This window comes from Bos javanicus, chromosome 6 (assembly GCF_032452875.1).
Source record: "Bos javanicus breed banteng chromosome 6, ARS-OSU_banteng_1.0, whole genome shotgun sequence".
NCBI classification, from domain to species: Eukaryota; Metazoa; Chordata; class Mammalia; order Artiodactyla; family Bovidae; genus Bos; species Bos javanicus.
In genome coordinates this window covers 117499598-117527023 of record NC_083873.1, presented here as the reverse complement: position 1 = coordinate 117527023, position 27426 = coordinate 117499598, and the positions used below count along the sequence as shown (strand labels likewise).

Here is a 27426-nt window from a genome sequence, read left to right as displayed (position 1 = left end):
ACTGCGCCCGTGCTCACTGCGCAGGCGCGCGCCCGTGGGGCGGAGCCGGCCCGGGGAAGGGGCCGGACGGGGTGGGGCCTGCTGAGTGGGCGGGACCTAAGCGGGGCTGACCCGGGGAAGGGGCCGGATGGGGGTGGGGGAGCCTGCGGGGTGGGCGGGTCCTTGGAAGGGGCCGGCCCTGGGAAGGGGCCGGTTGGCGTGGGGCCTGACGGACGGGGGTGGGCCCTGTGGGTGGGCGGGGGGGTAGGCGGGGCCGACCTGCGGAGCCGGGGAGCCGGTTCACGACCTGGGTCCGGCCGGCGGGTGGATGGGTCGGGTGGTCCGACGAAGCAAGCACAAGACCTCCACACCACCGACGCAAGGTGTCTGCACCTGAGGGGCTCAGGCGCGTGCCTGTGCAGACGGACTCCTCCCACCGGCCCTGGGATCTTGCCCGTTGTTCCGTGCGACCCGGCAAGCGTGCGGCACAGCCCCAAGTACTCAGAGTAGAGCCTGGAAGGGACCCCATGTGGAGTCAGAGGGGCGGGGAAGGTGTTGGTGTCTCGGGGTGGAGGTTGTTCCCAGGGTGAGGTCCTGGGCCCCAGTCTGGGTGTGCATGGCGGAGGATATGGCCGTGGGTCTGGGCGGGCCGGCCTCCCGCGTGCTCCCACCAGCTGTGCGTGGGCGGCTCTGTCTGCAGGGTCTTCGGAGACGCGGACGCCGGCCCCCGTCCTTATCACCACAGGTCTCCCAGCCAGCGCTGGCCAGGGCCTTCAACCCACGGGGACTCTGCTGCCCCGCCCGTTCGCGTGTTCTCCTTGCAGGAGGAGCCCCCTCCTCATCTTCCCCTTGCGGATCCCAAGGGTTTTGCCTCCTTCCATCCGGGCGACCCAACAGGTGACCCTACCCCAGGCCTCCTGGAGACCAGCCCCCCACCGCACTCCCAGTTAGGGCAGTGAATCCCAGCCCTCACCCTGCCCCCAGCGTTGTCTCTGGGATGTGTGGGGGTGGTGTCCACAGAGGCCACCCGCGCTCCAGAGTTCCTGCCCCTGTGGGCCTGACGGGGGATTGTCACCCAAGTTGCCAAGATGGGCGTCTTGGGCCAAGGGGCTTCCCTGGGACCCGCCTGGCTGCCCTCCATCAAGCCAGACCCCTGCCTGGCAGGATGAGCAAGGGTTGCAGGAGGAAAACGGGCACGGAAGCAGCGAGGGGAGCAATGTCCCGGGAGAGGGCGCAGTAGGGAGGAAATGCCCGGAAGAGTGCTGGGCCAGCTGGGAGGGGCTACCGGGGCAGGAGACTGGGGAGGGGCGGGGGAGGGGCGGGGGCGGGGGCGGGGCGGGGGCGGGGCGGGGACCGGCCCAAAGAGGGGCACACTCCTGGGTTGCTGGGGCACTCCTATCCTGTTAGAGCACTGGGCGCCAGGCTGGCATCCCTGCCCCCCTTGGGCAGAGTTCTGGGGCAGACAGACAACAACAAACTGAAAAATGGGCCGGGAAATGCCACTTAGTGGTGCCTGGCCACGGATGGAAGGAGCCAGGACTGAGCTACCCGGACAGACATCCAAAGGGGCAAAGAGGGGCAAAGCCCTGGGTGGTGACGTTGCAAAGGTAAGGACACCCCGCCCCAGGGCTCCGCAGACCGCCCCCCCCCCCCACAACCTGAAGCCTTGCCTGCCCCCTCCTCCTGTCCTCAGCACCCCTCAACCTATGAGAAGCAGAGGTTTCTACTGAAGCCCACCCCCCGTAATCCAAACCAGCTGACTCCCAAGGACACAGAATTTCAGGAGGTAGCTTTTCTATTTGTGAGAAAGTGGGGAAAGCAGGGAAAACATCTTGAAAAGAAAAATTCACATCCAACCATTTCTGCAGATTTCAACTGCTTTCTGATCCAGCATATTAAATAAAATGGCAAACACACTTCTGTCACACCGTCCTACGACCTTCTTAGAGTACCTTCCAAAATAATTAGCAGCTTCTAGTTGAAGTTTCCCCTGGAGAAGGGAATGGCAACCCACTCCAGTATTCTTGCCTGGAGAATCCCATGAACAGAGCAGCCTGAGGGCTACAGTCCATGCGGCTGCAAAGAGTCAGAGAGTCAGACACAACTGAACAATAAATACTTCACTACTTAGACAAAACTTAAATCTAAACCTTTGGTACTTTTAAAATTCTGGACAGGCAGCTTCAGCAACAGATACTTACTTGTCTTAGTTCTAGAGGCTAGAACTCAAGAGATCAGGGAGCTGGCGTGGTGGGTTCACGTGAGTGAGTGTCTGGCCTGTAGACACCATCTTCTGGCTGACTTGGGGAGCAGAGGGGACACTAATCCTGTCGTGGTTCAGTCCGTTCAGTCGCTCAGTCATGTCTGACTCTTTGCGACCCCATGGACTGCAGCATTCTAGGCTTCCCTGTCCATCACCAGCTCCCGGAGCTTGCTCAAACTCATGTCTGTTGAGTCGATGATGCGATCCAACCATCTCATCCTCTGTTGTCCCCTTCTCCTCCTGCCTTCAATCTTTCCCAGCACCAGGGTCTTTTCAAATGAGTCAGTTCTTCTCATCAGGTGGCCAAAGTATTGGAGTTTCAGCTTTAGCATCAGTCCTTCCAATGAATATTCAGGACTGATTTCCTTTAGGATGGACTGGTTGGATCTCCTTGCAGTCCAAGGGACTCTCAAGAGTCTTCTCCAACACCACAGTTCAAAAGCATCAATTCTTTGGCACTCAGCTTTCTTTATAGTCCAACTCTCACATCCATACATGACTATACTGGAAAAATCATAGCTTTGGCTAGATGAAACTTTGTCAGCAAAGTAATATCTCTGCTTTTCAATATGCTGTCTAGGTTGGTCATAGTTTTTCTTCCAAGGAGTAAGTTCTTTTAATTTCATGGCTGCAGTCACCATCTGCAGTGATTTTGGAGCCCCCAAAAATAAAGTCTGCCACTGTTTGCATTGTTTCTCCATCTATTTGCCAAGAAGCAATGGGACCGGATGCCATGATCTTAGTTTTCTGAATGTTGAGTTTTAAGCCAACTTTTTCACTCTCCTCTTTCACTTTCATCAAGAGGCTCTTTAGTTCTTCTTCACTTTCTGCCATAAGAGTGGTGTCATCTGCACATCTGAGGTTATTGATATTTCTCCTGACAGTTTAGATTCCAGTTTGTGCTTCATCCAGCCTGGCATTTCACATGATGTACCCTGCATTTAAGTTAAATAAGCTAGGTGACAATATACAACCTTGACGTACTTCTTTCCCTATTTGGAACCAGTCTGTTGTTCCATGTCCAGTTCTAACTGTTGCTTCTTGACCTGCATACAGATTTCTTAGGAGGCAAGTCTGGTATTCCCTTCTCTTCAAGAATTTTCCACAGTTTGTTGTGATCCACACAGTCAAAGGCTTTGGCATAGTCAGTAAAGCAGATACTTGCTTTTTTGATGATCCAGCAGATGTTGGCAATTTGATCTCTGCTTCCTCTGCCTTTTCTAAAACCAGCTTGAACATCTGGAAGTTCACTGTTCATGTACTGTTGAAACCTGGCTTGGAGAATTTTGAGCATTACTTTGTTAGAGTGTGAGATGAGTGCAATTGTGCAGTGCTTTGAGCATTCTCTGGCATTGCCTTTCTTTGATATCGGAATGAAAACTGGCCTCTTCCAGTCCTGTGGCCACTGCTGAGTTTTCCAAATTTGCTGGCATATTGAGTGCAGCACTTTCACAGCATCATCTTTCAGGATTTGAAATAGCTCAGCTGGAATTCCATCACCTCCACTAGCTTTGTTCGTAGTGATGGTTTCTAAGGCCCTCTTGACTTCACATTCCAGGATGTCTGGCTCTAGGTGAGTGATCACACCATGGTGGTTATCTGGGACGTGAAGATCTTTTTTGTACAGTTCTTCTGTGTATTCTTGCCACCTCTGCTTAACATCTTCTGCTTCTGTTAGGTCCATACCATTTCTGTCCTTTATTAAGCCCATCTTTGTATGAAATGGTCTCTTGGTATCTGTAACTTTCTTGAAGAGATCTCTAGTGTTTCCCATTCTACTGATTTCCTCTGTTTCTGTGCAATGATCACTGAGGAAGGCTTTCTTATCTCTCCTTGCTATTCTTTGGAATTCTGCATTCAAATGGGTATATCTTTCCTTTTCTCCTTTGCCTTTCGTGTCTTTTGTTTTCTCAGCTATTTGTAAGGCCTCCTGGGACAACCTGTCGTGGGCCCCCACCCTAATGACCTCCAACCCTGACTATCCCCAAGGGCCCAGCCCCAGATACCATTCCATGGAGGCTAGAGTTTAATCAGTGGGGAGTCAGTGTTGTTTAAGCCAGCTTGTGGCGCTTTGTGCGGGAACCTAGGCAAGCGACAGAATACAGAGACCTGCCAGGTGTCCCAACAATTCTTTTTCTAATTTTATTTATGTTATTTATTTTTGACCGCACTGGATCTTCATTGCTCTGCACAGGCTTTCTCCAGTTGCAGTGCACAGGCTCCTCATTGCGGTGGCTTCTCTCGCTGCGGAGCACGGGCTCCAGGTGCGTGGGCCACAGTAGTCGCAGCACACCGGCTTAGTCGCCCCAGAGCATGTGGTTCCCAGACCAGGGATGGAGCCCATGTTCCCTGCGTTGGCAGGCAGGTTCCCATCCTCTGCTCCGCCAGGACGTCCTCTCCCAATGCCTTGTCTTGAGTCCCACTGCAGGCCTTTCTGTTGCTGCTCACGCTTGGGGGCATGTGGGGGTCTGCTCTGCGTCTCTGTGCTATCACTCAGACCCATGCCAGCAAGCTTGAGTGTTGGCCCCAGACTTTGGCTGTTATGGAAAATACTTCTGGAAACATCCTCATCTGCGTGTTTGGATACACACATACACATGCCCACCTGTCTGTTGAAGTAGAACATGCCATATTCACTTCTAGAAGAAAATCCCAAACAGCTTTCCAAAACTTCACACAAAAATAAAGGTTCATACTCCTACCAGCAGTGCAGGAGCCTTACCAAGCCTGGACAGCGTCAGCCTTTCTGGCAAGGGTGCAGAGTGTCCACGTGGCTCTGGCTCTTGCCCTGCGGCATGGCAAGGGAGGCCTGCACCTCATAGGACTTCTGTGCCATCTGCAGCACTTCCTGTGAGGCATGGTTAGATGTCTTGGTCACTTTCTATTAAGACTCCTTTTCTTATTGATTTGCAGGAGTTCTTTATATATTCTGGAGATGGCTCTTCTGTTGGTTACAGTCAGGTCTCAATATTCTCAAAGTCATGCTCTATGTGGTCTCCAGGAACTCTGACTCAACTTTCCTGGATCATAGTGTTTTCCCCAACGCGAGCGCACTGTTGCTGGCTTGGCCACACTGACCCCGCGGGCAGCACTATCGTGTGGCCTGGACGGAGCCCGCCTGGCACAGGGGCTCTGCAATGGGGCCCGTCTGGCCTCCTGCATGCAGGTCACTGGGTGCAACAAGCTCTCGGCCGGGGCCACGAAAACCGCAAAGTCACCCCCAGAAGCACGAGAGCGGAGACACGCACCACAGGGGCAGGAAGACGGCTCCTCTGGAAGTGGGGGGAGCACTGCTCCCGAGGTGCCCTCGCTGGCCCCCCAGTGCCGATGGCGCGGACAAGCGGGGCCTTGCGAGCAGGTGGGCTCGCAGAGACAGGACCTGGGAATGTTGGGAGGGGCCCCGTCTGCACCCTCCCCTCACCTGGCTGGCCCTCCAGCCACTCGGTGGTGAGCGATCTTCTGTGTTTCCCTCTCGGCCAGTCATCAGCCTCTGCCTTCTGGGGAGGGCCTCTGCATCCTGCTTGAGCACTGCCCACACCGAGGCCGAGAAGTGCCCAAGACCCAGGAAGAAGGCAGTGGGCGGGAGGCACGGTGCATATCGCCAGATGGCCGACACGTGACCGGGTCAGTGTGGGGCTGGGCCTGCACAGGTTCGGGGTAATCTGAAGTCGATGGGACCCTAACTCAAAAAAGGCAAAATCAGTTTGATAACATTAGAAACATACTTATTTAGAATGTGAAGAAAAAAATCACAAGAAATCAAACATGAAAAAAATCAAGAAATGGCACAAAACATCACAAAATCTAGAGAAAGACAACTGTTACTCATAACTGCCTGCTACCCCACTGTGATTCTTCTCTCATCCATGGTTTAAAAGTGTTTGGGGCTGCACTGACAGCTTACAGGATCTCAGTTGTCCAACCAGGGATTGAGCCCAGGCCCTGGGCAGTGAAAGCTCTGGATCCTAACCACTGGACCCCCAGGGAATTCCCTCAGCTGCATTTTCTTATTGTCTCTTTATAACAGTATCATAGTCCAGGGAGAACAGAGAGAGATAATTTCGTCCCTCTGGCATAACTGATCAGAAAACAGTGAGGGCCACTTTGGGGGCTTATTTGCATATTTATTTTTGGTTGTGCTGCTGTTTGTGCTGTGCTCTGGCTTTCCTGGTTTTGAGGAGCAGGGGACACTCTCTAGCCACAGCTCGTGGCTTCTCACAGCGGGGGATCAGTTGTTGTGGAGTAGGGCTCTAGCAGTTCTGGAGCTCTGGGTTAGGAGTCGCGGCCCACAGGCTTCAGTCGCTCCGAGGCACGCGCGTCTTCCAGACAAGGGCTCGAACCCGGATCCCTGCATTGGCAGGTGGATCCTTATCCACTGTACCACCAGGGGAGTCCTGTGGCTGCTATTTCACAAGACTTTTCCTTGACGAGTCATTACTGATTGTATCATGTGAACAGTTAAGACTGCTGAAACACCTGGAGAGAACTTTGTCAACTTCTCTCATCTGTAAGCTGGGAAGCCTCAGGGCTGTGTCCTTTCTTGGGTTGTGACTAATCTAAATGCCCCCGCAGACCTGACGGAGCTCCTTACGTTATGTCCTTGTCGTTGGCAGGCAGGGGCCTCGGTATCTTGTGGATGTCAGTATTTCCTGTTAAGTCAGCTGATGTTTAATCCTCTCCCAAAGCTGGTGTGATTCACGCCTTCCTGCTGGGCAGCTGCGATAGGAGGTCCTGGAAGCTGTTTTCTACTCCAGGATGTCTGGCCGTGACTTCCCAAGCAAGTGGCTTCCCCACTGACCCCCAACTGATGTTCCCACAACCAATTTCCCCTTGGCCAGACCCCCAGAGTGCCCCCCAGGACCACTCCAGCCAGAGGACAGTGTGACGGGGCACCCGAGAGAGTGTGGGAACCACCGTGGTCACGTTGTCTTCATTTAGCAAGTTTTAAAAAAATTTTTTTATTGAAGGATAATTGCTTTACAGAATTTTGTTTTCTGTCAAACCTCAGCATGAATCAGCCATAGGTGTACATAGATCCCCTCCCTCTTGAACCTCCCTCCCATTTCCCTCTCCATCCCACCCCCTCTGGGTTGATACAGAGCCCCTGTTTGAGTTTCCTGAGCCATACAGCAAATTCCCATTGGCTGTCTACTTTACATATGGCATTTAGCGAATTTTACAAAGCCTCGTGGGCATGTGGCTGAGGCCCTGTGTGAACCCAGGCTGCTGCGTGGACCTTCCCTGGTGCCTCTGTGCCTCCTTGCCCAGTGCCACGCAGTCCCATTGCTCCGGTGTCACGGTCCAGTCTCGTCCAGCAGGAGCCCCTGTGTGTGTTCAGGCTGTGGGCAGGTCCGCGTTCCCGCCCAGTGACCGAGCCCTGTTCTCAGCATTCTGGAGCCCGAGGCCCCCTCCTCCACCGTCAGAGCCTCAGCACGACATCTCTGTTCGAATATTGTGCCCAGGGTTTGTTTTAATCACATGTGGTAAAGTGAGGGAGACACTGCCTCTGGACGAAGAATTTATTATTCACACTGCTTGAGAGAAGGGGCAGCCCGTCCAGAGTAGAGGTTTGGGTCAGGAGGCAGAAGCGAAGAAAGCGTGGCCCAGCGCCTCCGCAGGGGGTTGCAGGAAGGAGAGGCGAGCAGCACAGGACCACGGAGGAAACTCAGGGCTGGGCGGCGTGAATGGCTCAGGCCGGCCTGAGCGCGGGCAGCCCCTGGCTGTCCACTGCCAGCCTGGGGGCGACTGGGGGCACAATGAGGCACCGCATGAGTGCAGGTGAAGGGCCCACTGGGGTGAGGGCTCTGGACCCGTCTGGGAAGGGGGTGCAGTCCTGGGGGGTAGCCTCTCCAGGATCAAGGCCCCAGAGGCCAGAGCACCAAGAACACAGCGAAAGTGAGACAAAGTCGCTCAGTGCGGCCGACTCTGCGACCCGTGGGGGTTCTCCAGGCCAGAACCCTGGTTCCCTTCTCCAGGAAAGAACACGTGAAATGAGCGAAATCGTCAATACAGTCAGAGATTGATGGGGGCAGATGAAAGCAAACCGTTCTTAGCTGCTTGAGACAGAGGCCGGGCTCATTTAAGAGGGAAAACAGACTTCTGTTTAAGAGAAAGAAGAAGCGGAAAGGCTGCTGGTGCCGCTTCCAGGGCCCCTGGCCCTCTCGCCAGCCAGAGGCAGGGACAAGAATCCCAGCAGAAAAACGAATGAATAAATAAATGAAGAAGGCGAAAAGACTGAAAGGAAAAAACCAACCTAAGGGCATCGAGGGGAGAATGCAGCCTAATTCAGCCTGTTCTTTTCCCAGGAAAACTTCAGGTGGAAAAAGCACGCCATGCCGCAGTGGTCCTGCTGCCGGGCCCCACACCCGAAATTCGACAGCGTCAGCGCCGAGGCCTCAGCCGCCAGCAACCAGAATGGTTTCCTCTCCCACCACTGGCTCCACTCCCAGGGACAGCTCCACTGCTCCAGGCTGCCCAGGGCAGGCCTGGCCCTGAGCCCAGGACCAGAGCAGCGCCCTCCTCCAAGCACAGGTGAGGCCTCACCATGGCAACGCCCTCCTCCAAGGACGAGGAGGGACACACAGATCCAGCGTCTTTCAGTCTCTGTTGGGTCTGGGGTCAACGCATTCCCCCCCAGACCTCCCAGCCACCTGGGGGACGACCGGAGTCTCAGTGTGGGCATCCCCGGACTTGCGAAGGGAGCTTCCAGCCACACCACCCGTCCCACCCTGTGACAGGGCTCCACGCAGCCCCGCTGCCCTTGGCCCTCAGCCCTGGTGACGGAACGAATCCAAGCTCAACCCACCAGCAGCGGGCTCCCCCGAGTGGCCTGTTCCCACGCAATCACACTGTCCAAGCATCGCCTAAAACCCCCGCTTAGGAGTGAAGGACTTTAGGACTCTCTGGTCTCACACGAATACACTGAAATCCTGCACGTCTCCAGGCGCACGAAGGCCACGCACGGGGTCAGGGAGAGCTGGTTCTTTCGGGCTGACACACACAAGGGTCAGTCTCACAGCCTGGCCCTGAGGGCGCCCAGAGGGCTGAGCTGAGACACAGACGGGCCTCCTCGGGCAGCCTTCTCCAAACTCCAGTCCAGCAAGTGGGCCTCCAGGCGGGTCTCTGTCTCGTTCCAGGCCTGAATCTCCCTTTATTCAAGCACCTTGGCCAACTCACCCCCATGCCAGCTTCTAAAGCTTTCCACTGCCCTTTCCTCTGTTAAAGGGGACGCGTGCTGCTGCTGGGCACTCGAGATGCCCTGCACATGGGATCCTTTAATAATGCTCCTCTGCTCTTGGCCTCCCCGTGTGGGCCTGCCTCTTTTCTCTGGGGTCTGTGTCCTTTGATCTAACCACGCCTGATTGAAACAAGTCCCGAGGACAGAGTTTAGGGCAGTCTTCAGGAGGCTTTCTCTTCTGAAGTCCCCACGGGGCCTCTGTCATGTCAAATCTCCCCCCGACAAGGACATTAGGGCCCAGTCAGATAATCCAGGATCATCTCCTCACTGTAAGACCCTTAACTCAATCGCAGCTGCGAAGTCCCTTTGGGCAGCAGCTCCACTCAGGGCACAGGGCGGCCAGCCACCCGCACACCGCTGTGCCCCTCGCAACTCCTGGCAACTGTGTTTAGGGGCTTCCGTCTCAGGACCTGTCTCAAGCCTCAAGAGCGCTCTTGTGTGTGGGGGTCGCTCTCCATCGGGTTTGCGGACGACAGACACTTCTGCCACACGTTCTTCCTTCCCATGAGGATCCCTGACCCCATGGAAGGACACCAGTTACCATCAAGGAGGGTCGGTGGTGACGAATGTCCTCGGAGCTGGACCCTGGGAAGTGTCTCTTTTGATCTCGTCTCAAAGCACACTTTTTGCTGGGTTTAGACGACCTGGCTGACAGCAATCGACTTTGTTTTCCTTTCCCTTCCTCTGGCTCTGGTAGCTTCTGATGGAAGCTCGGTGCTCTTCTCGCTGTCTGGCTCTTTGAGGTAAGGGGTCCTTTTCTCCTCCAGCTGCGTTAAGGCTCACCCTCTGGCTTTGCCATCTGCACTTCACCTGGACGCTTCTGGGTTCTGCTGTCTTTGTCCTTCTCCGGCTGCGCAGCTCGGGTCCATGCAGTGGCTGGATGGCGTCGGTCACTCTTGGAAAGTGATCAGCTCTTCTATGTCTTCACCCCAGGGGACAGCAGACAAGGGTGGACTCCGGGCGGGCTCTGCTGTCGAAGGAGGTCAATGTGGGGGCCGGAGGCCCCTCCCTGAGCCCCGAGGTGTCTGGTGGAGGAAGTGAAGTGGCACAGAAACTCGCAGTGTGCGTGTGCGATTCGAAGCTGAAACACTTGCACTGCTGACCCCACCTCGCCCAACACACAGGCCAGGCTGCCCAGCCGTCCACAGAGATGTCCGCTGCACTTCTCAAAAGCAGCGTAGACCCCGGACCACCCCGGTTGCTTTACAACAGCTCCTCTCTCAGAAAAACCGCAGGTCCCCACGCAGCTCTGGCCAAATTCCTAAGAGCCACTAGCCCACCTTCCAAACGGGTCCACATCTGGTCACCTCCCTGCACCGTCCAGTCGTCGCCGTTTCAGCCATGGAGCAGCTACCCGGCCGGAGCGTTAGGCTACTTCCCGGCCAGCGGGACGACCTTCCGAAGCCTTGACACGACCCCCCAAGCGCTTTCCAAGAGCCGCCCAGTGCCCGCCGCGCGGGAAGGGACGCAGGGGCTCGGTTCCCGCCGCCGCCGGAGGGGAAGGAGGGGCGCACACGGCCGGGAGGGGCTCCAGACGGGGAGCAGGGCACAGCCCTCCGCCTAGAGACGCGCTCTAGCTTCCGACTGCGGGCGCCCACCGCCGGGACCGGGACTGGGACCGTCCCCACCCGCCCCTCCGGCCGCGCTCCGGCCCCGCCCCGGCCACCACGCCAGCCCCGCAGCTGACCCGCCTGCCGGGGTCCTGCCGAGCTCCCTCCCCGCGCCGGCGGTCACGTGGCGCGCGACCCGGAGGCGGAACCGGACGGCGGGGCGTGGACCTCGGCTCTCGGAGCGCAGAGCGCCGGGGGCGCCTGCGGAGATTGGGGTGCGCCCGCGCCCCCGCCATGCGTCCCCCGCGCCCTTCCGCCGCGCTGCTCGCCGTCCTGGGCGCGCTTTGGGTGGCGGCGCTCGTGGCCGCCGAGGCCCCGCACCTGGTGCGCGTGGACGCGGCCCGCGCGCTGCGGCCCCTACGGCCCTTCTGGAGGAGCACCGGCTTCTGGTGAGCTCCGCGCGGGGACGCCGAGGTCGCGGCGGCCCGGCCAGCCAGCGCCTGCCCGCCGCGCTCTCCTCCCAAATGGCCCGCGGCCTCGCGCCCCGCCCTGGGCCTCCGGGGCCCCTAGTCGCAGCTGGAGCAGGCGCCCCGAGTGAGGGGGACGGCGGCTCCCTCCTTCCTTTCGGGCCGCCGTCAGGGTGGGGCGCGCCTTTCTGTCTGCTGGCCCTGTGCCAGGCTTCCACAGGTGCCGCAGGTTTGCCAGCTGAGCAGCTGCCCCTGCGGTCAGGGCCTGGGGGCGGGTCCCAGGGATGCCTGGTCACCCTCAGGAGTCTGAAGAGCCTGGTGGCCGCCCGGGACACCCCAGGCTGCAGGAGGGGCTGTGACCTAGGACGGTCTCAAGGGGGCAACCTCAGCGTGTCCCACGACTCCACAGTGGGACCCGTTCCCGTGCCCGGTGCCCCTGGTGGCCTCTGTCAGGCTTGGTGCTGACGGTGGGGATATGGTCTCCCCGGGAGCCCTTGACCCCATAAACCTGAGGCTTCACCCAGTCCTGGCATTAGGGACCGATTTATTATGTCAGGGACAGTAAAATTCACGGGCAGAAAGGCACACCCCACGCCCTCCCTGGGTTTGTGGGTGGGGGGTGTGTGGAGGCTGTTCCCCGAGCCCCTCCCCTGGGGACTGATGGCTCCACTCCCCCTCGCTTTGTGCCCAGCCCCCCACTGCCGCACGGCCAGGCCGACCGCTATGACCTCAGCTGGGATCAGCAGCTCAACCTGGCCTACGTGGGCGCGGTCCCTCACGGAGGCATTGAGCAGGTTCGGACCCACTGGCTGCTGGACCTCATTACGGCCAGGTGGGTGACGGAGGGGCTGGGCCGCTGGGCGGAGTCCGGACGAGACTGACAGGAGGTGGCGTCTGGGCTGGAGGACAGTGCAGCACGGGCCCTGGTGGGCGCACAGGGAGGGGGAGTCCTGCACCCGGGAGCCACTGCCCTCTGCTTCTTGGCAAAGACCCCGTGGGGCGGGACTGCAGGGCCTCCTCCCGGCGGCCCCTGCCTCGGGCACAGCGGGCTTCCTGCTGAAGGGCACCCTGGAGGCACAGCTGGACCCCGCAGCGGCGAGTGGGCACGCTTGCTCTGCTCGGGCTGTGCGGGGTTGCCCGTCAGGCCCAGGCTGCAGTCATGTTGGCCCCATCTGCCTTGGCCCCGCGAGGCCCAGCGCGGCTGAGGTACACGGTGTGAGAGACACTTGGTGTATGCAGTGTGGGGTTTCCTAGACGCAGAGACCCTCACGTCCTGGCCAGAGCTGCAGGCACTCACCGGGGGGGGGGGGAGGGGGGCTGGCGGCTCAAGGGACCGATGTCCTTTGGCACCTTGGACGCCAGGTACTGCCTCAGGGTCCTCCAAGTAAGACAGGACGCCAGGGTGAGACTGGCTCCGTGGACCGTGGGCACACAGCACCGTGCCCAGCGTGACACTGGGGCAGCGTCTGTCTCGGGGTGCAGGATGCGTCCTTGTGTGTGCCCAGTGCGGCCCTCCGTCCCGTTTGGGGTTCCCCGGCTTCTCTGGGTCGGAGGAACCAGGCGATGGAGGGGGGCCGTGACGGGCGTGGGCGTGGGGGCTGGCCGCGGGCGCTGGCTCCGCTAGAGGATGGAGTTGGAGGCTGCCAGCTCCTGGTGGCGGGCGCGGGCCGCCTGCACGGCACAGTGCACGCTGGGGAACAGCTGCCCGTCCTCGGCCACGTCCCCCTGGTCCTCCCCGAGGAAGCCGCCTCTTCTCAGCGTGTCCGTCACTGAGGGGTTGCAGCAGGCCAGGAACAGGCTGATGCCCAAGGCCCCATAGTCTCGATGCAGCTCCTGCAGCGTGGCCAGGCCGGCCACGTCCAGGAACAGCAGCGGGGCACAGTCGATGACCACCGCATGGAAGTGGGTCACCGCGGGCACCAGCGAGGCCGTACCACTCCCGGACCCCGGGTCCCTGCCCCCCACAGGGTCTCCCTCACCGGCCCCCTCCCCAGGGCCCCTCTCTTTCCTCCTGGCGACCGCGTAGCCCACGTCCAGCCCCGTGAGGCTGTACAGCGACTGTAGGAAGAAGTCTTTGTTGGCGTAGTAGAGCGGCCCTGTGAAGCGGAACACCTGCACGCCGGGCTCAGGGGCCAGGCCCTCGAATTCTGCCGGGTCCCCGTAGAAGCTGGAGCCCCCAGCGCGGGCGAGCAGGGCAGTGCGTGGGTGGCGGGTGCGGCCGGCCAGGCTGAGCAGCGAGAACAGGACGCCGGCCAGGAGCCCGGCCTCGGTGCTGACCAGCACGCAGGTGGCCGCCGTGGCCACCCAGACCAGCGCGTCGGCAGGGCTGAGCCGCCACAGGCGTGGGACGTCCCGCACCTTGCGCAGGGCCCCACGCAGGCTGACCACGATGACACAGGCCAGCACGCTCCGCTGCAAGTCCCGGAACAGCGGCGCCAGCACCAGGAGCACCATCAGCACCACGGCGGCGCTGACCACGCTGGACAGTTGCGTGTGGCAGCCCGTGGCCGTCTTCACCAGGCTCTTGGCCAGGGCGGCGCTCGTGGCGAAGCAGTGGAAGAAGGCGGGCAGCACGTTGCAGCAGCCCACGGCCAGGAGCTCCTGGTTGGCACGCACAGCATAGCCGTGGCTGCGGGCGAACATCTCCGCCAGCGAGATGGAGAAAGCAGAGCCCACTAGGGCCAGGGAGGCGGCGTCCAGCGCCACCCGCCACATCAGCCCTGCGTCTGGCACCCGCGGGGCCATGAAGCCGGTGGGGATGTCGCCCGCCACGCTAGAGCCAAAGCGCTCATGGAACTGCCCGAGGTGGGACACGATCGTGGCCACCACGATGACCAGCAGCTCGGCGGGCAGGGGCACCCTCAGGCGGTGCCGGAAGCGGTCCGAGAGCTCCTTGGCGGCCAGCAGCACGGCCAGGCACACGGCGCTGGTGAGCACGTCACACAGGTTGGCCTGCCCGGCGCTGCGCAGCAGGCTCAGCCACGTACTGACCACCAGGCCTGGCCCCTGGTGCCGCGGGACCCGCACGCCCAGCAGGTGCCGGAGCTGGGAGGTCAGGATGGTCACTGAGGCCCCCATGGCGAAGCCATCCAGCAGTGGCTGCGAGAGGTAGGCGGACACGAAGCCCAGCCCGAGGATGCCCATGAGAACCTGTGGACGAGCCGCGGCTGCAGGTGGACAGCCCCACCCCGCCCTCACACTGCCTGTCTCCCTGGGGCCCACGCGAGGTGGCCTGCGCACGTGTGCGCGCACACAGGCCCAGCAGACGCTGGAGCACACGCCGTGGCCGCAGGGCGCAGAAGGGCCTCATGCACGGGGACTCCAGGCGTTGGAAGGCACGCCACTCCCCTCCCAGGAGAGCTGAGGGCAGGGACTGGGGTGACCTTTGGGAAGAGGTAGGTGCCCTGGTGCGGGGAGGCCTCGGGAAGGCAGGTGGGCCCCAGGGTCCCACTTGGGACAGGAAGCCAGGGGGGACTTGGGGCCAGGTGGGGCAGTGGGGCATGCCTGGGCCCGGGGCCACAGCCCACGGCTGCCCGGACAGACTCCCCATGTGGGCGCAGGTGCAGCCCCTCACCTGGTAAAGCCCAGCCACCAGCGTGAGGGCGGTGGCCACGCGGATGGCGTAGCAGTCCTGCGCGCAGTCCTGCAGCCCAAGCACCAGCGCGGCGGCTGAGCCGTTGAGGCTGCTGCGGTTGGCCCCAGGCTCCAGGCCATCCTGGGCGGGGTCGAAGCCAGCCAGCAGGAGTTCGCGGTCCACCACCTGGCCCACCATGAGGCAGAGCAGGCTGAAGATGCCCACGGAGACGTGGCGTGAGGTGCCCATGAGGAAGTAGATGAGGTTTGCGAAGAAGGACGTGTAGAGGCTGTAGATGGGCTGCAGCCCGGCCAGCAGCGAGTAGGCGATGGCCTGTGGCACCAGGATGATGCCGATGACCAGCCCGGACATGACGTCGCCCACCAGCGCTTCCCGGGGCCGGTACTGGCGGAGCCAGTGGACTGCAGGGAACAGGGCCTGCAGCTGCGCCCAGGTGCCCTGCAGGCTGCAGGCGCAGCTCCGCCGCAGCCCAGCCTTCAGGGCCTCACCCAGGCCTGGGGGCGGCGGGGGGCGCCGTCGGACCAGCACCAGCTGCCCGCCCCACTCCGTGTACTCGGGGGACGCTTCCATCGTGGGGCAGTGGGCCCCCTGGGAGAACCTGCAAAGCGGGCGGAGGTGGGTGTCGCCGTCGGGGTGGCCAAGCTGTCAGGGTCAGGGGGCCTCGTGGGAGCCAGACGCACGGCCGGACCGGGCTCCCGTGCACACACAGCCCCAGCGGCCCGCGCCCACAGCAGAGGCCGCTCCACCCGATATGCGGACACCTGGCCCAGGCCAAGAGGAGGGGCCCTGCAGAGGCCGGAGCCCCGAGTCCACGCTGCAGCAGCGCCTGCCGTGGCCGCTCCTCGGGCAGACCTCCTGTGTGTGTGGTGCAGCTGCGGGGCAGTGAGGCTACACGCCTGTCGCCTGCCAGGGGGTCCTGGATGGCAGGCCCCCTTTCCCAGCGCGAGTTAACGCAGCTGGGTTCTGGCTCAGACCCCACGGGCACCTTGGGAAGCGTGTGCCAACTGTCCTCACCGTCCAGAGGGCAGCCTGCCGCGCGGGCCCAGCCCGACCTGCCGCCTGCTCAGCGAGCACCGGGGCACTGTTCCCAGCTGTCCTGAGGGCCCTCCGGCCTTCTGCTCTTGATGCCCCCCTCGTGATGGTCTCTGCCCGCTCAGAGCCTGGTCACCCCGGCAGGTGCACGTGGGGCTGGGCCCTGGGGCCTGGGGCGGCCCTGTGTGAGGAGGGTGGGTTCAGGTCCGGCCCTGCATGAGGCGGGCGCTGCCCCTGGGGGCTCTGTTGGGTGAGCACACCACATGGGGTCCCCTGAGCTCAGCCAGAATTCCGGGGTCCAGAGGCGTCGGTTGAGGACTGTTTGAACGCCTGGGAGTCCACAGAGGAAACCTTGGGGTCGGGCCTTGCCACTCTGCAGACAGGGGCGCTGACCTCTGCTGTGGCTAGGTAGTCCAGAGCCCCGCTGTCCTGCAGCGGGCCCTGGGGGACTCTTACCTGAGGGACCCCCTCCCAGGCTCGGCGGGTAGTTCAGGCCTGGCGCGTCTGTCCCGGGGACCCTCTGGCTCAGTCTGCAGGTGGGGCGTGCAGCGGTGGGCTCAGGCTGAGCTGGCCCGCGCTGGCCAGCAGGCAGTGGTCTGTGCTCAGCATCTGACTGCCCAGCTTGCTGGGCTTGCAGTTAAATCATTTACTTCAGAGACTGCTGAGTCACAGGTTTCCCCAAGATGAGCGTTACCTGAGCAGCTAATCCGGGGAGTTCTGTAATCAGAGGCTCAGAGAGTGACGATTGTGTGGGCCTTTCCTAAGCTTCCAGCCTCCCAGGAGCGGGGCTCCAGGTGCGGACAGGGCGGCTGGGGTAGGGGCGGGGGGCAGCCAGCAGGGTGAGTCCTCAGCTCGGGGCGTGGGCAAGGGTGGGGGTCTGCAGGGAGGACGCGTCTCCCAGCGCCATCCCTGGACGTCCCATCTTCCAAGAGGTGGGTCTGGTCCGTGCCGGAGCTGGCTGGGCCCCAGGCAGACACGGCCCGGCTCCTGCCCTGGGTCTGTGTGGAGTGCAGGCCCTCGGACTCCAGGGTTGCCGGTATTGAGATCCAATGACCAGCCGAGCGTGTCCTTTCTGCTGGGGGGGCGGGGGCCTTGGGTCTGCCCTCTGGAGCCCAACCGGCTGGCTCTCAGCCAGGTGCTGACCCTGAGGGCGGGTGTCTGGCCCCACCACACCTCTGTCCGCTCCTCCAGGGTGGTGGGACCTGCCTCTCGAGGCCAGTGGGAAGGTAAACAGTCACTTTAGAGAACTACCCTCACGTCCCACACACAGTGAACTGTGGGTGTTGCTGCCCTAAAGGTCACTCGGAACGTCAGTTCTCCCACCTTGAAAAGGAACAGGTGGGTGTCTGAGGAGCAATGTGGGGAGAGGAGCCCATCTCCTGGGCCGTGAGTGTCCTCCACCCTGGGCGCCGGGCCAGGGTTGCTATGATGGGGCTGCAAGGCAGAGCTGGCCTGGGCCTGCTGTCCTCCAAGGCCCGGGTGATGGGGGGCGGGCAGAGATCTCTCCAGGTTCCTAACACTCACTCTGGGACCTTCCCCCAGAGCCCCCTGAAAGGTGTGCCCTGTTCTCACATCCACAGCCTGGCTGGAGAAGCCCGGGGCCCCATTTGGGGGCAAAGATGGGGGTGGAACCCCAGGATGGGCGGGGGAACGCCCGAGAGTGGGAGGTCTCCCCACACCTGCAGAAGCGGGCAGTGTGGACAGCGCCCAGGCCCCACTGCTCAGCTCAACAGAATCCTTGCCCTTGAGGACTCCGCCAGAGCCTGGGCCACCCCAGCGCACCCCCCCCACCCCTCAGTGTGCCCCCTCCCACCCCAGTATGCCCCCCCACACTGCCCAGAGTCCTGCCCAGGGCCCACTTGGCCCTAGCAGGGAGCTGTTTGCCCAAGGATGTGGTTTATTTACAGGAGCCACTGGCCAACAAGCAGGCAGGATGAGTCACAGCTGCCCAGGGGCAGATAAGAGTCCTCTCTGGGCTGGAGAGAGTGCAACCTCCGGGTCACAGCGCTTATCTTCCAACCCTGCTACCAGCAGTGCGGGAACTGCCACGTGGGCAGAGGTGGAACTGGGGGCCTCAGCCTGGGGAAGGGGTGCTTTGCCCACCCTGGTAGTCTCCTTGGGTGGGTAAGGCCCAGGCTGTGCACATGGGGGTTCCTGAGTGCGTGGAGTGGCAGTGGTGGGATGTGATGGGCCCGGGAGCTGGTGTGGGGAGGGGAGGGGAGCCTGGAGGCGGGCGGGCGGGCGGGCGTTCTGGGGACCGACCACGTGCGGAGCACCGTGCTGGGGGCTGGGTGGGTGGAGACGCTCCGGGAGGGCTGTCCTCCGGGCTGGCCTGGCTGTCGTGGTGGTGGGGTTGGGCCTTTTACTCCCCCAGCCCCTGCTTCTAAGCAAGTGAGGAGATACAGCTGAGGCTTCGCTCCTGTCCTTGGCGAGACCAGCAGGACCCCCCGGGCCTGAGCCAAGCCCGTCTGCCCCCTGTGCTTTGAGGCCCGTGTTCTTCACTGTGGTCTAAGCAGGAATACAGGCACTGCCTTGGGGCCCGGGGCCTTGCTGGCTGAAGCCCACTGCAGACTTTTCTCCGTGGGCAGGAGACAGCAGGGCCCTGGCGCGTGGCTGGACCACAGAGGGCACGGGGAGGGCGGGGGTCGGGGGGTGGACCGCCCTTCGTTTGCCTCCTCCAATCCTGTGCACAGTTGTTTAATACTGGTCCTTAAATCACCGTCTCCATAGCTGAGTTCACGTATTTGGAAAGGAGCTTTGTATCCCCACGGCACGTGAGAAGAGCCAGCCCATCCTCATCTCCAGGGCGCAGCTCGCGGTTCCTCTCCCCACTGCCCAGTCGCACGCAGGCCCGGCCGTAGGGCGCGCCCCGACCGGAGGGCGCTTCGGCGCTCTCGGCCCCGCCCTGCGCACTCGCCCATGCCGGCTCCGCGCGTCCCACCCGCACCAAGCAGGAGCAGCCCGGGCTCCCGCCGCGTGCATTTCCACACATGGTCTGCCCGTCGCCCCCCTCACGAGTGCGCCCCCCACTCCGCACCGCCCCCCAAGCCGAGCAACCCCGGCCCCACCCTGCGCCCCCGCCTGCCCGCGCATCCCTTCCCGCGCCAGCCGGGGGCGGGGGGGGGGCATCCCCACCCGGCGTCCCCACTATTCCACAAGAGGGGCCTGGGCCCCGCCCGGCGGACGCGAGCACTCACCTGCGCGCCGCCCGCCGGGTCCTCGCGGCGCACGCGCTCGGGCAGAGGGGCGGGGGTGGGCTCGGCGCCGTCCCGCTGGCCGCCTGCGCGATGAATGAAGCTGTTGTGCAGCCGCCGCTGTGCGCCCGCCGCGGCCCGGCCCCCTTGCAGGAGCGGAAGGCGACCCCGCCTGTGCCTCCCACCCAGGATTGGCCCCTGCGGGGCGGCAGGGTGGAGAGGAGCTGGGGCGACTGCGTCGGTGACCCCGGCCCCTGCAGGGGGTCGCTGGGCTGGGCCGCGCACTGCAGCGCTGGCTCAGCCCTCTCGCTGGCTTTGATCGCTCCCATTCCTTCCCCAGTGGGGGCTGAGACGGATGGAGACCTGGGCACCAACAGTGGGGCCCAAGGGCCACCCCTCCGGGATTCTGGGCCCGGGATCCCCCAATGTTGGGTCTTCTGGTCCCCGAGGAGCAAGTGTCCCGACCCCCAGGGCATTTCCGGGGGCCGACGCCGGACGGGTCAGCGGACTCTCAGGTCCGCTCGGAGTGACGGGCTGGCATCGGCCCTGCGGCTGGGGCTCCCCTAGCGGCACCCTGCTGGCCCGGGATCAGAACGCGGGAACAGCATTTACCCGAGGCCTGCCTCGCTCGCGGGATCCGCAGAGAGAGCCTGGCACCCGCTCCTCAGAGTCACCCACCCCCACCTGCGGGACTTTGGAACCTGCCCCCTGCCGCGCATTTAATTTTTACCCTATTGCTTAAGGTTTTTTCCGTTTGCTGCTGCTTGTGACCTTTGGAGGGGGGAGGGGGCGGATCACCGCTGCGCACGTGCCGTGGGTCTGGCCCCCCGGAGGCGGGAAGACCGAGCCTGAGCCAGAGGCACCTGGGTGCGTGGTGGCTTGGCCTTGACTTTGTGTAGAGAAGAGTGGGGGGCCGGAGGCCCGGGAGGGAGGTGCTGACTTGCCCAAGCGCTCGCTCTCCGTCCGGGGCTCAGCGCTGGTCAGCCCAGACCGGTGTGAGACAGAACAGAGCAGGGCAGGGCAGGATTTCCCAGGACTTCATCCTCAGCCCGCCGCCGCCGCCGCCGCGCGCGGGAGGGAGCCGCTGGGGGCGCAGCTGCACCTCCCGCTACGATCTGGACCGGCGGGCCTCAGACCCTCTCTGCTCCGCCCGCCCTGCACGCCTCGGCGTGACCAGCGGGCACCGGCTCCCTTTGCCAGCCCCCGAGCCGGGTTCCCCTCGGATGCTCACCGCCGCGCCACACCAGCATGGCCAAGGCCCATCTTACTCAGCTTCCCCCTTCCTGCCCCTGCCTGCTGCAGCCGCCCCCCACCCAGGTCCTCAAGCAAAACCCCGGTGGCTGGACTCCCCTCCTAGCTCGCCCTCGGTCAGAGCGTGCTGCCCCTCCTCCTCCTAAATCCATCCACTCGGCTCCCTCGCGTTACCTCCACACCACCACCCAGAACTGTGGTTTTGGGGTGATTATGTCAGTGTGGGTTCAAAAATGTTAACAAATGTCCCACTCTGGGAGTTGATTATGGGGGCGGGGGCTTTGCCTGTAGGGTGGCAAGGGTAAATGGGAAAGTCTCTACTTCCCTCTCATTTTGCTGTGAATCCAAAGTGCGCTAAAAAAATTAAGCCTCAAAAACATATGAAGGAAAAAAAGGGGCTCACATTGCTTCTCAGAGTAGGAAGAGGCAGGGGTGCTGTCCACAGTGCCTCTCAGAGGGGGGAGGATGCTGGGGTACTGTCCATGGTGCCTGGAAGAGGGGGGAGGGGGCAGGTATACTATCCAGGGTGCCTGGCAGAGGGGGATGGGGCTGGGGTGCTGTGGCCAGGTTGTCTCTCAGAATGGGGAAAGGGCAGGGGTGCTGTGTCCACAGTACCTCTCCAAGTAGAAGCAGGCAGGGGACCTGTCCATGGTACCTCTCAGAGTGGGAGGGCATGGGGTACTGTGTCCACAGTACCTCTCACAGTGGGAGGGGGTGGGGGTACCGTGTCCATAGTACCTCTCACAGTGGGAGGAGTGGGATACTGTGTTCACAGTACCTCACAGTGGGAGGGTTCAGGGGTGCTGTGTCCACAGTACTTCTCAGTGGGAGGGGGTGGTGGTACTGTGTCCACAGTACTTCTCAGTGGGAGGGGGTGGTGGTACTGTATCCACAGTACCTCTCACAGTGGGAGGGGTGGGGTACTGTGTCCACAGTACCTCCCACAGTGGGAGGGGTGGGGTACTGTGTCCACAGTACCTCTCACAGTTGGGGGGGGTGCTGTGTCCACAGTATCGCTCAGAGCGGGAGGGTGCAGGGGTGCTGTGTCCACAGTATCTCACAGTAGGGGGGTGCAGGGGTCTTGTGGAGCCAGATCCAGGCCCCTGGCCCCAGGAGGTGCAGGATCTCGTGGTGCAGTGTCCTGCCAGGCCCACCACACAGCCTCCCCCTTCGCTGTGAGCTGTCTTGCTCTCCCCGCCTCCATCCTGTGGCACCTTTTCCAAAAGACATGCCTGCTCCCTCCTACTCCGAGCCCCAGGCTGTTCTGAGTTCCTGAAGGCTTGAGGGTGGGCTTCCAGTACAGACACACCCGTGCGTACTAGGCTGTGAGTGACCACTAGGCTCACACGGTTACCTTCTCAGAGGAGAAAGGCCAGCTGCGTCTGGAGCCTAGTCCTGCAGGGCGCTCTGCTGGTTCCCAAGCTGCTTGAGTGTGGCTGCGGTCTCAGCCCCCGGCCCACCTCCCCACCCTGACACTGAGCATCATTCCACAGGGGGCTGGTCGGGCAGGGCCTGCGCTACAACTTCACCCACCTGGATCGGTACCTGGACCTTCTCAGGGAGAACCAGCTCGTCCCAGGTAAGCTGCCACATCGCCCTGGTGCCACTGGCCTCCCCATCTCTCCTTGGCTGGGTTCTTCTGGGTCCTCCTGGCTGCCCACTTGGGGCTGCCTCTGTGCCCGCCTGGCTGCACCAGGCAGGTGAGCGGTGGGACGCCACCCTCGTTGCTGCAGGCTTCGAGCTGATGGGCAGCCCCTCTGGACGCTTCACCAACTTTGAGGACAAGCAGCAGGTGTTCGAGTGGAGGAACCTGGTCTCTCTCCTCGCCAGGAGATACATCGGTGGGCAGGGTGCATGCCCTGCGGGGACGGGGCGGGCACTCCTGGGCAGGCTGCCCTCCGTCCCACCCCTTCACCTGGTTTTCTCATGAAGTCACCAAGCCAAGGCCTCCTGATGGGCGAGGGACAGGGCAGGGGGGTCCAGCTCCCGGGAACCCAGACCATCCCATCACATCCAAACCTCCCAGCCATGGTTGCCCCTCCCTGGAGGGCTCCATGAGCTGGTGACACCGCCCCAGAGGAGGGGCCCTCTTGCCACAGCGAGGACCCTCTACAGGTAGGTATGGCCTCGAGCATGTTTCCAAGTGGAATTTTGAGACGTGGAACGAGCCAGACCACCACGACTTTGACAACGTGTCCATGACCTTGCAAGGTGGGTGAGCCGGCCTCTTGGGGTCCTGTGGATCTGCGAGGGGGTTGGCAGCGGGCCCCTCTGGCCCCGCGGTATGGACTCTGTGTCCTTCCCAACCAGGCTTCTTGAACTACTACGACGCCTGCTCCGAGGGTCTGAGAGCAGCCAGCCCGGCTCTGCGCCTGGGCGGCCCTGGAGACGCCTTCCACGCGCCGCCCCGCTCGCCGCTCTGCTGGGGCCTCCTGGGGCACTGTAACAACGGCAGCAACTTCTTTACCGGGGAGGTGGGCGTGCGGCTGGACTACATCGCTCTGCACAAGAAGGTAGGCTGGGGACCCCGCCCTTCCGCCACCCCCCCCCCCCCACCGCCGCCCCGCGCCCCGCCGGAGGCCCCTCGGCGGCCCTCCCGAGGTGCTCAAGCGGCCGCTCGCAGGGCGCGGGCAGCTCTATCTTCATCCTAGAGCAGGAGGCGGCGGTCGTACAGCAGATACAGCGGCTCTTCCCCAAGTTCGCTGACACCCCCATTTACAACGACGAGGCCGACCCGCTGGTGGGTTGGTCCCTGCCGCAGCCCTGGAGGGCCGACGTGACCTACGCGGCCATGGTCGTGAAGGTGGGCCCGCCCCCGGGAGCCCCGGGTGGGAGGGGCGGGCGCCCCACCGGCGCGGTCCCAGACGCCCGACGTCCGCAGGTCGTCGCGCAGCACCAGAACCTGCTGCTGGCGAACGCCAGCTCGGCCGTCCGCTATGCGCTCCTGAGCAACGACAACGCCTTCCTGAGCTACCACCCGCACCAGTTCTCCCAGCGCACGCTCACCGCGCGCTTCCAGGTCAACGACACGCGGCCGCCGCACGTGCAGCTGCTGCGCAAGCCGGTGCTCACCGCCATGGCGCTGCTGGCCCTGCTGGGTGAGCGGCGGGCCGCTCTCTCTAGGCCAGGAGTAGCCTGTGCAAAGGCCCGAGGGCCGACGGACCCTGCCGCGGAGCGGGGAGCTCTTCTCTCGCCCCTCCGCGCCCTGTTCCTAGCTCACGGGGCCAAGGAGGTTGTGGCGTGGCCGGGGACCTCCCGCGGAGGGCGAACGGTGGGAAGCCCGGCCCGGGAGGGCAGAGCGGCCAAGACCCCCGTGTTGACCGCCCCCGCGTGCCTGCAGACGGCGAGCAGCTCTGGGCCGAGGTGTCGCGGGGCGGCACGGTGCTGGACAGCAACCACACGGTGGGCGTCCTGGCCAGCGTTCACCGCCCCACTGGCCCGGCCGACGCCTGGCGCGCCACGGTGCTGGTCTACGGAAGCGATGACACCCGCGCCCACGCCAACCGCACGGTCCCCTTGATTCTCAGCCTGCAGGGGGTGCCCCCGGGCCCCGGTGAGTAGGGGTCGCGGGGAGGAGACCCCGGCCCTGGGGCGGGCGGGGCCTGGAGGAGGCGAGGCGCGGCCCCAGCATCTGGCTCCGCAGAGGTCGTCTTCGTCGAGCTTTACGCGGACAACTGGCTCTGCAACCCCTACGGCGAGTGGCGGCGCCTGGGCATGCCGGTCTTCCCCTCTGCAGCGCAGTTCCGGCGCATGCGCGCGGCCGAGGTCCGCGGGGAGGGGGCGGGGCGGGGCGGGGCCGGGGCGCCTCCTGAGGTCCCAGGGTCCCGAGCGTCCGACTCTGTCCCCAGGACCCTGCGGCCGTGAAACCGCGCTCCTTCCCCAGCAGCGGCCGCCTGACGCTGCGCCCTCCGCTCGCTCTGCCCTCGCTGCTGCTGGTGCACGTGTGCGCGCGCCCCGAGGAGCCGCCGGGCCAGGCAAGCGGCCGCTCCCCTCCACCCGACCCCGCCGCACGCCCCGGGCGCCCCGCTCCGCCAACCCTGTGCTTCGCTCCCCCAGGTGACTCGGCTCCGTGCTCTGCCCCTGACCCGCGGGCAGCTGCTTTTGGTCTGGTCGGATGAGCGTGTGGGTTCCAAGTGCGTGAGCGCGGTCACCGCCCCTACCTCTGCCCTCCACCCCGCCTCAGCCCCCAAGTCCTCCCCGCTGCAGGGCCCCAGCGCCCCTCGGACTGCTCCCGGCAGGATACGCCCCTGTCCCCCACACTCACCTGCCTCCACTGTTGGCACCAAGGCCCATGGCTCTGCGCCTGTCTGATGTCGTAGGGTAGGGGCGCCTTCAGGGGACCTGCCTGTGACACTTGTGTTCCAGCTCTCTGCTCCCAGCCAGGGTGGCCGTCGTCACTGCAGGGAGAGTGTTCAGAGCCTGGGAGGGGGAGGGAAGGGCTCTGGGCCTGCCCTTTCTGCAGCCCCCTGGACCCCAGCCCTGGTCTGACCTCCCCAGGTGCCTGTGGACCTACGAGATCCAGTTCTGCCCGGAGGGTGGGGTGTTCGCTCCCATCAGCAGGAAGCCTTCGACTTTTAACCTGTTCGTGTTCAGCCCAGGTGTGCCCACCACCTCAGCACAATCCCTGGGGGGAGTGGGGTGGTCCAGGGCCTTTTGACACCTGGAGTTTGGGGGGATAAGGGGTTCAGGCTACAGACAGGCATGTACCTCTGTCCGCAGACACAGCTGTGGTCTCCGGCTCCTATCGGGTTTGTGCTGTGGACTACTGGGCCCGGCCAGGCCCCTTCTCCAGCCCCGTGCGGTACCTGGAGGCCCCTGCCTCTTGAGGGCCTCTGCTGCCCAGCGACTGGGCCTGTGCTGACCGTGAGCCTGGGCGACCAGGAGCCAGGCTGGGCCCAACTGCCAACAGCCTGCCAGCCAGTCCTCCCTTCTGTTGGTCTCCTCCCACCCCTCACTCACCCCTTAAAGTGCTTTACGACTCACAGTCTCGGGGACAGCCTTCACGGTGGGCACTGGGGACGCGCGGCCTGGCTGGAGCACGGCCATCCCCGCCGGCCCACCCGAGGCCTCTGCCCACCCGTGGGAGCAGGACTCCGCTCGGCTGGGATGCAGACGAGTGTTGAGTTGGAGTGCCCGCCCTGCCTGTCTGGGGTCTCCGCTGTCACCACTGGCTGTAGTGAGCCCACCGTGTCCCCTGGAGGGCGGGACCTGAGGCTCTGCCGGAGGGAGTGGCCTGGGGCAGACAGAGCCCAGAAGAGTCACTCTTCCTGAGGCCCAGCCAGACTGCCCCCTGGACCCGCTGGCGGGGCTTTCCAGGCTGCCTGGGCCAGACTGTCCAGTGGAGAGAGGCTGACAGCGTCCACTCCACGGCCATCTGGGCTGCTTATCTGGCCCCGAGAGGAAACAGATGGCATGTCCAGACGAGGACACCCTAGGGGCCGTGGACGGACGTGTGGGCAGAGGGCAGGGAAGCCACAGGGGTGGTGCAGAACCCTGGGGCTCCTCCCCACCTCACCTGCATCCCAGGACAGATGGAGCCCGCAGGGCAAGGTGTGGAGAGGCCCCCGGTGAGGAGAGGAGCGCCCCCAGCAGAAGTGGGCCCGACCCCTGCCCCCGCCATCTGCTGCCCTCCCAGAGCCGCCTCGGCTCGGGGGGGCGGGGGGCAGTGCAGGCCTGGCTGAGCAGATGGAAGGCAAGGTCTGGTCGTCCCCCGACCCGCCCTGAACCTGCTGCCCCGTCCACACGAAGCACACGGGTATCCGGGCCCACCAGTTGCCTTATCCTGGGCAAGGGTTTTGGTTTGGCCATTCTCCATGTGAACCCCAAGATCAGCGCCCATCCCCCTGCCTCAGGGCTTGGTGCCCAGGGCCCCACTGTTACCAGTCGCCTTTTTAAAGGCTCCCACTCCAAACAGCACTCACATTCCAAGGTCCTGGGGGTAAGGATGTCAGTGTTTGAACTGGGGGAGGCAGTTTACCTGCAGCAAGCCCTGACCCTGTTCTCTGTGGTGGGAACACCTAACCCCAGCATTAAAGCAGCCTCTTCTCCACTTGCTGGCTCGGTGGCCTGAGCACCCCAACCGTCAGGGGCCATCTCAGCTCTCAGCATCCTGGGAGGGGTACCGGGCTCCCGGGTTCCTTTCTCAGACACCGTGCGCCCCACCTAGCCTCCAGGGAGCAGAGATCACCCCCTGCCCGTCCTTCTAGGCCCAGAGCAATGGCCCAGGCTCCTCCTCAGTCTCCCGGCAGGAGCCCGCTGCCGCCTGGCTGCCGGGAAGAGGGCACCTCCTTCGGAGACAGTTGTGGCTCCGCAGCCATCAGTGGGGATTTGGCCCTGGCCCCTGGGTCTCATTGGGACGGTCAAGCCCTGGCTGTCTCCAGGGGCAAGTCACCATCTCCACTTGGACCGTGGCTGGGGTGCCATCAAACAGCCCCCAAGCTGCGGGCATGTCCTTGCCCTCTGACCATGTTTTGGTCCTTGCTGGTTCGGGGTTGGGCTGGGAGCCAGGCTGGGAGTTCTGGAAGGCCACGTCCTGGGCCCCTGCACAGTCTTCATCATCCTTGCTGCCATGGCCGTCGCGCACGTGTGCCGTGGAACGGCCCGCGACGGCAAGAGGCTGCCCTGTCCGGCGGCAGGGGTCCCTCCCTGGACCCGTGCGGCCTTCCTGCAGGACGCAGAGCCCTCTCTGCCCCCCTCCCCAGGCGTTTGTCCCCAGGTGTCTCGTCTTCGTCATCCTGAGTCAGGCCCGCTGGGCGTGGCCTGCGGGAGCCAGACGTGCGCCTCGGTCCTGCTGCTGGTGGGCGTGCCCTCGGACCACCCTCCAGGGCGGGCCCCCGTGGCGGGGAGCCTCCGGGTCAC

At 63.3% G+C, this 27426-nt stretch overlaps 2 protein-coding genes across 6 annotated transcripts; one reads left to right on the top strand and one right to left on the bottom strand.

The window, feature by feature from the left end:
* The first annotated feature begins 11232 nt into the window (after positions 1-11232).
* IDUA (alpha-L-iduronidase) lies at positions 11233-26617 on the top strand. 5 transcript variants are annotated; one of them, XM_061421070.1, is made up of 14 exons: positions 11233-11478; positions 12188-12328; positions 22062-22147; positions 22302-22409; positions 22684-22779; positions 22879-23081; positions 23225-23371; positions 23450-23666; positions 23909-24121; positions 24212-24333; positions 24417-24542; positions 24625-24701; positions 25066-25166; positions 25288-26617. In XM_061421070.1, the coding sequence occupies exons 1-14, from the start codon at positions 11324-11326 to the stop codon at positions 25392-25394; spliced, it is 1899 nt and encodes a 632-aa protein (XP_061277054.1). In that variant the 5' UTR covers positions 11233-11323; the 3' UTR covers positions 25395-26617. The 5 variants fall into 5 exon arrangements, with proteins under 5 accessions (XP_061277054.1, XP_061277053.1, XP_061277055.1 ...); XM_061421069.1 differs by having other exon boundaries at positions 11239-11478; positions 23192-23371; XM_061421072.1 differs by having other exon boundaries at positions 11243-11478; positions 23192-23371; positions 24625-24705; positions 25288-25377.
* On the bottom strand, positions 12024-17889 carry SLC26A1 (solute carrier family 26 member 1). Its single transcript, XM_061421064.1, has 3 exons — positions 16580-17889; positions 15071-15689; positions 12024-14646 (listed from the first exon to the last, which is right to left on the bottom strand). The coding sequence occupies exons 2-3, from the start codon at positions 15659-15661 to the stop codon at positions 13117-13119; spliced, it is 2121 nt and encodes a 706-aa protein (XP_061277048.1). The 5' UTR covers positions 15662-15689; positions 16580-17889; the 3' UTR covers positions 12024-13116.
* Positions 26618-27426: the final 809 nt, after the last annotated feature.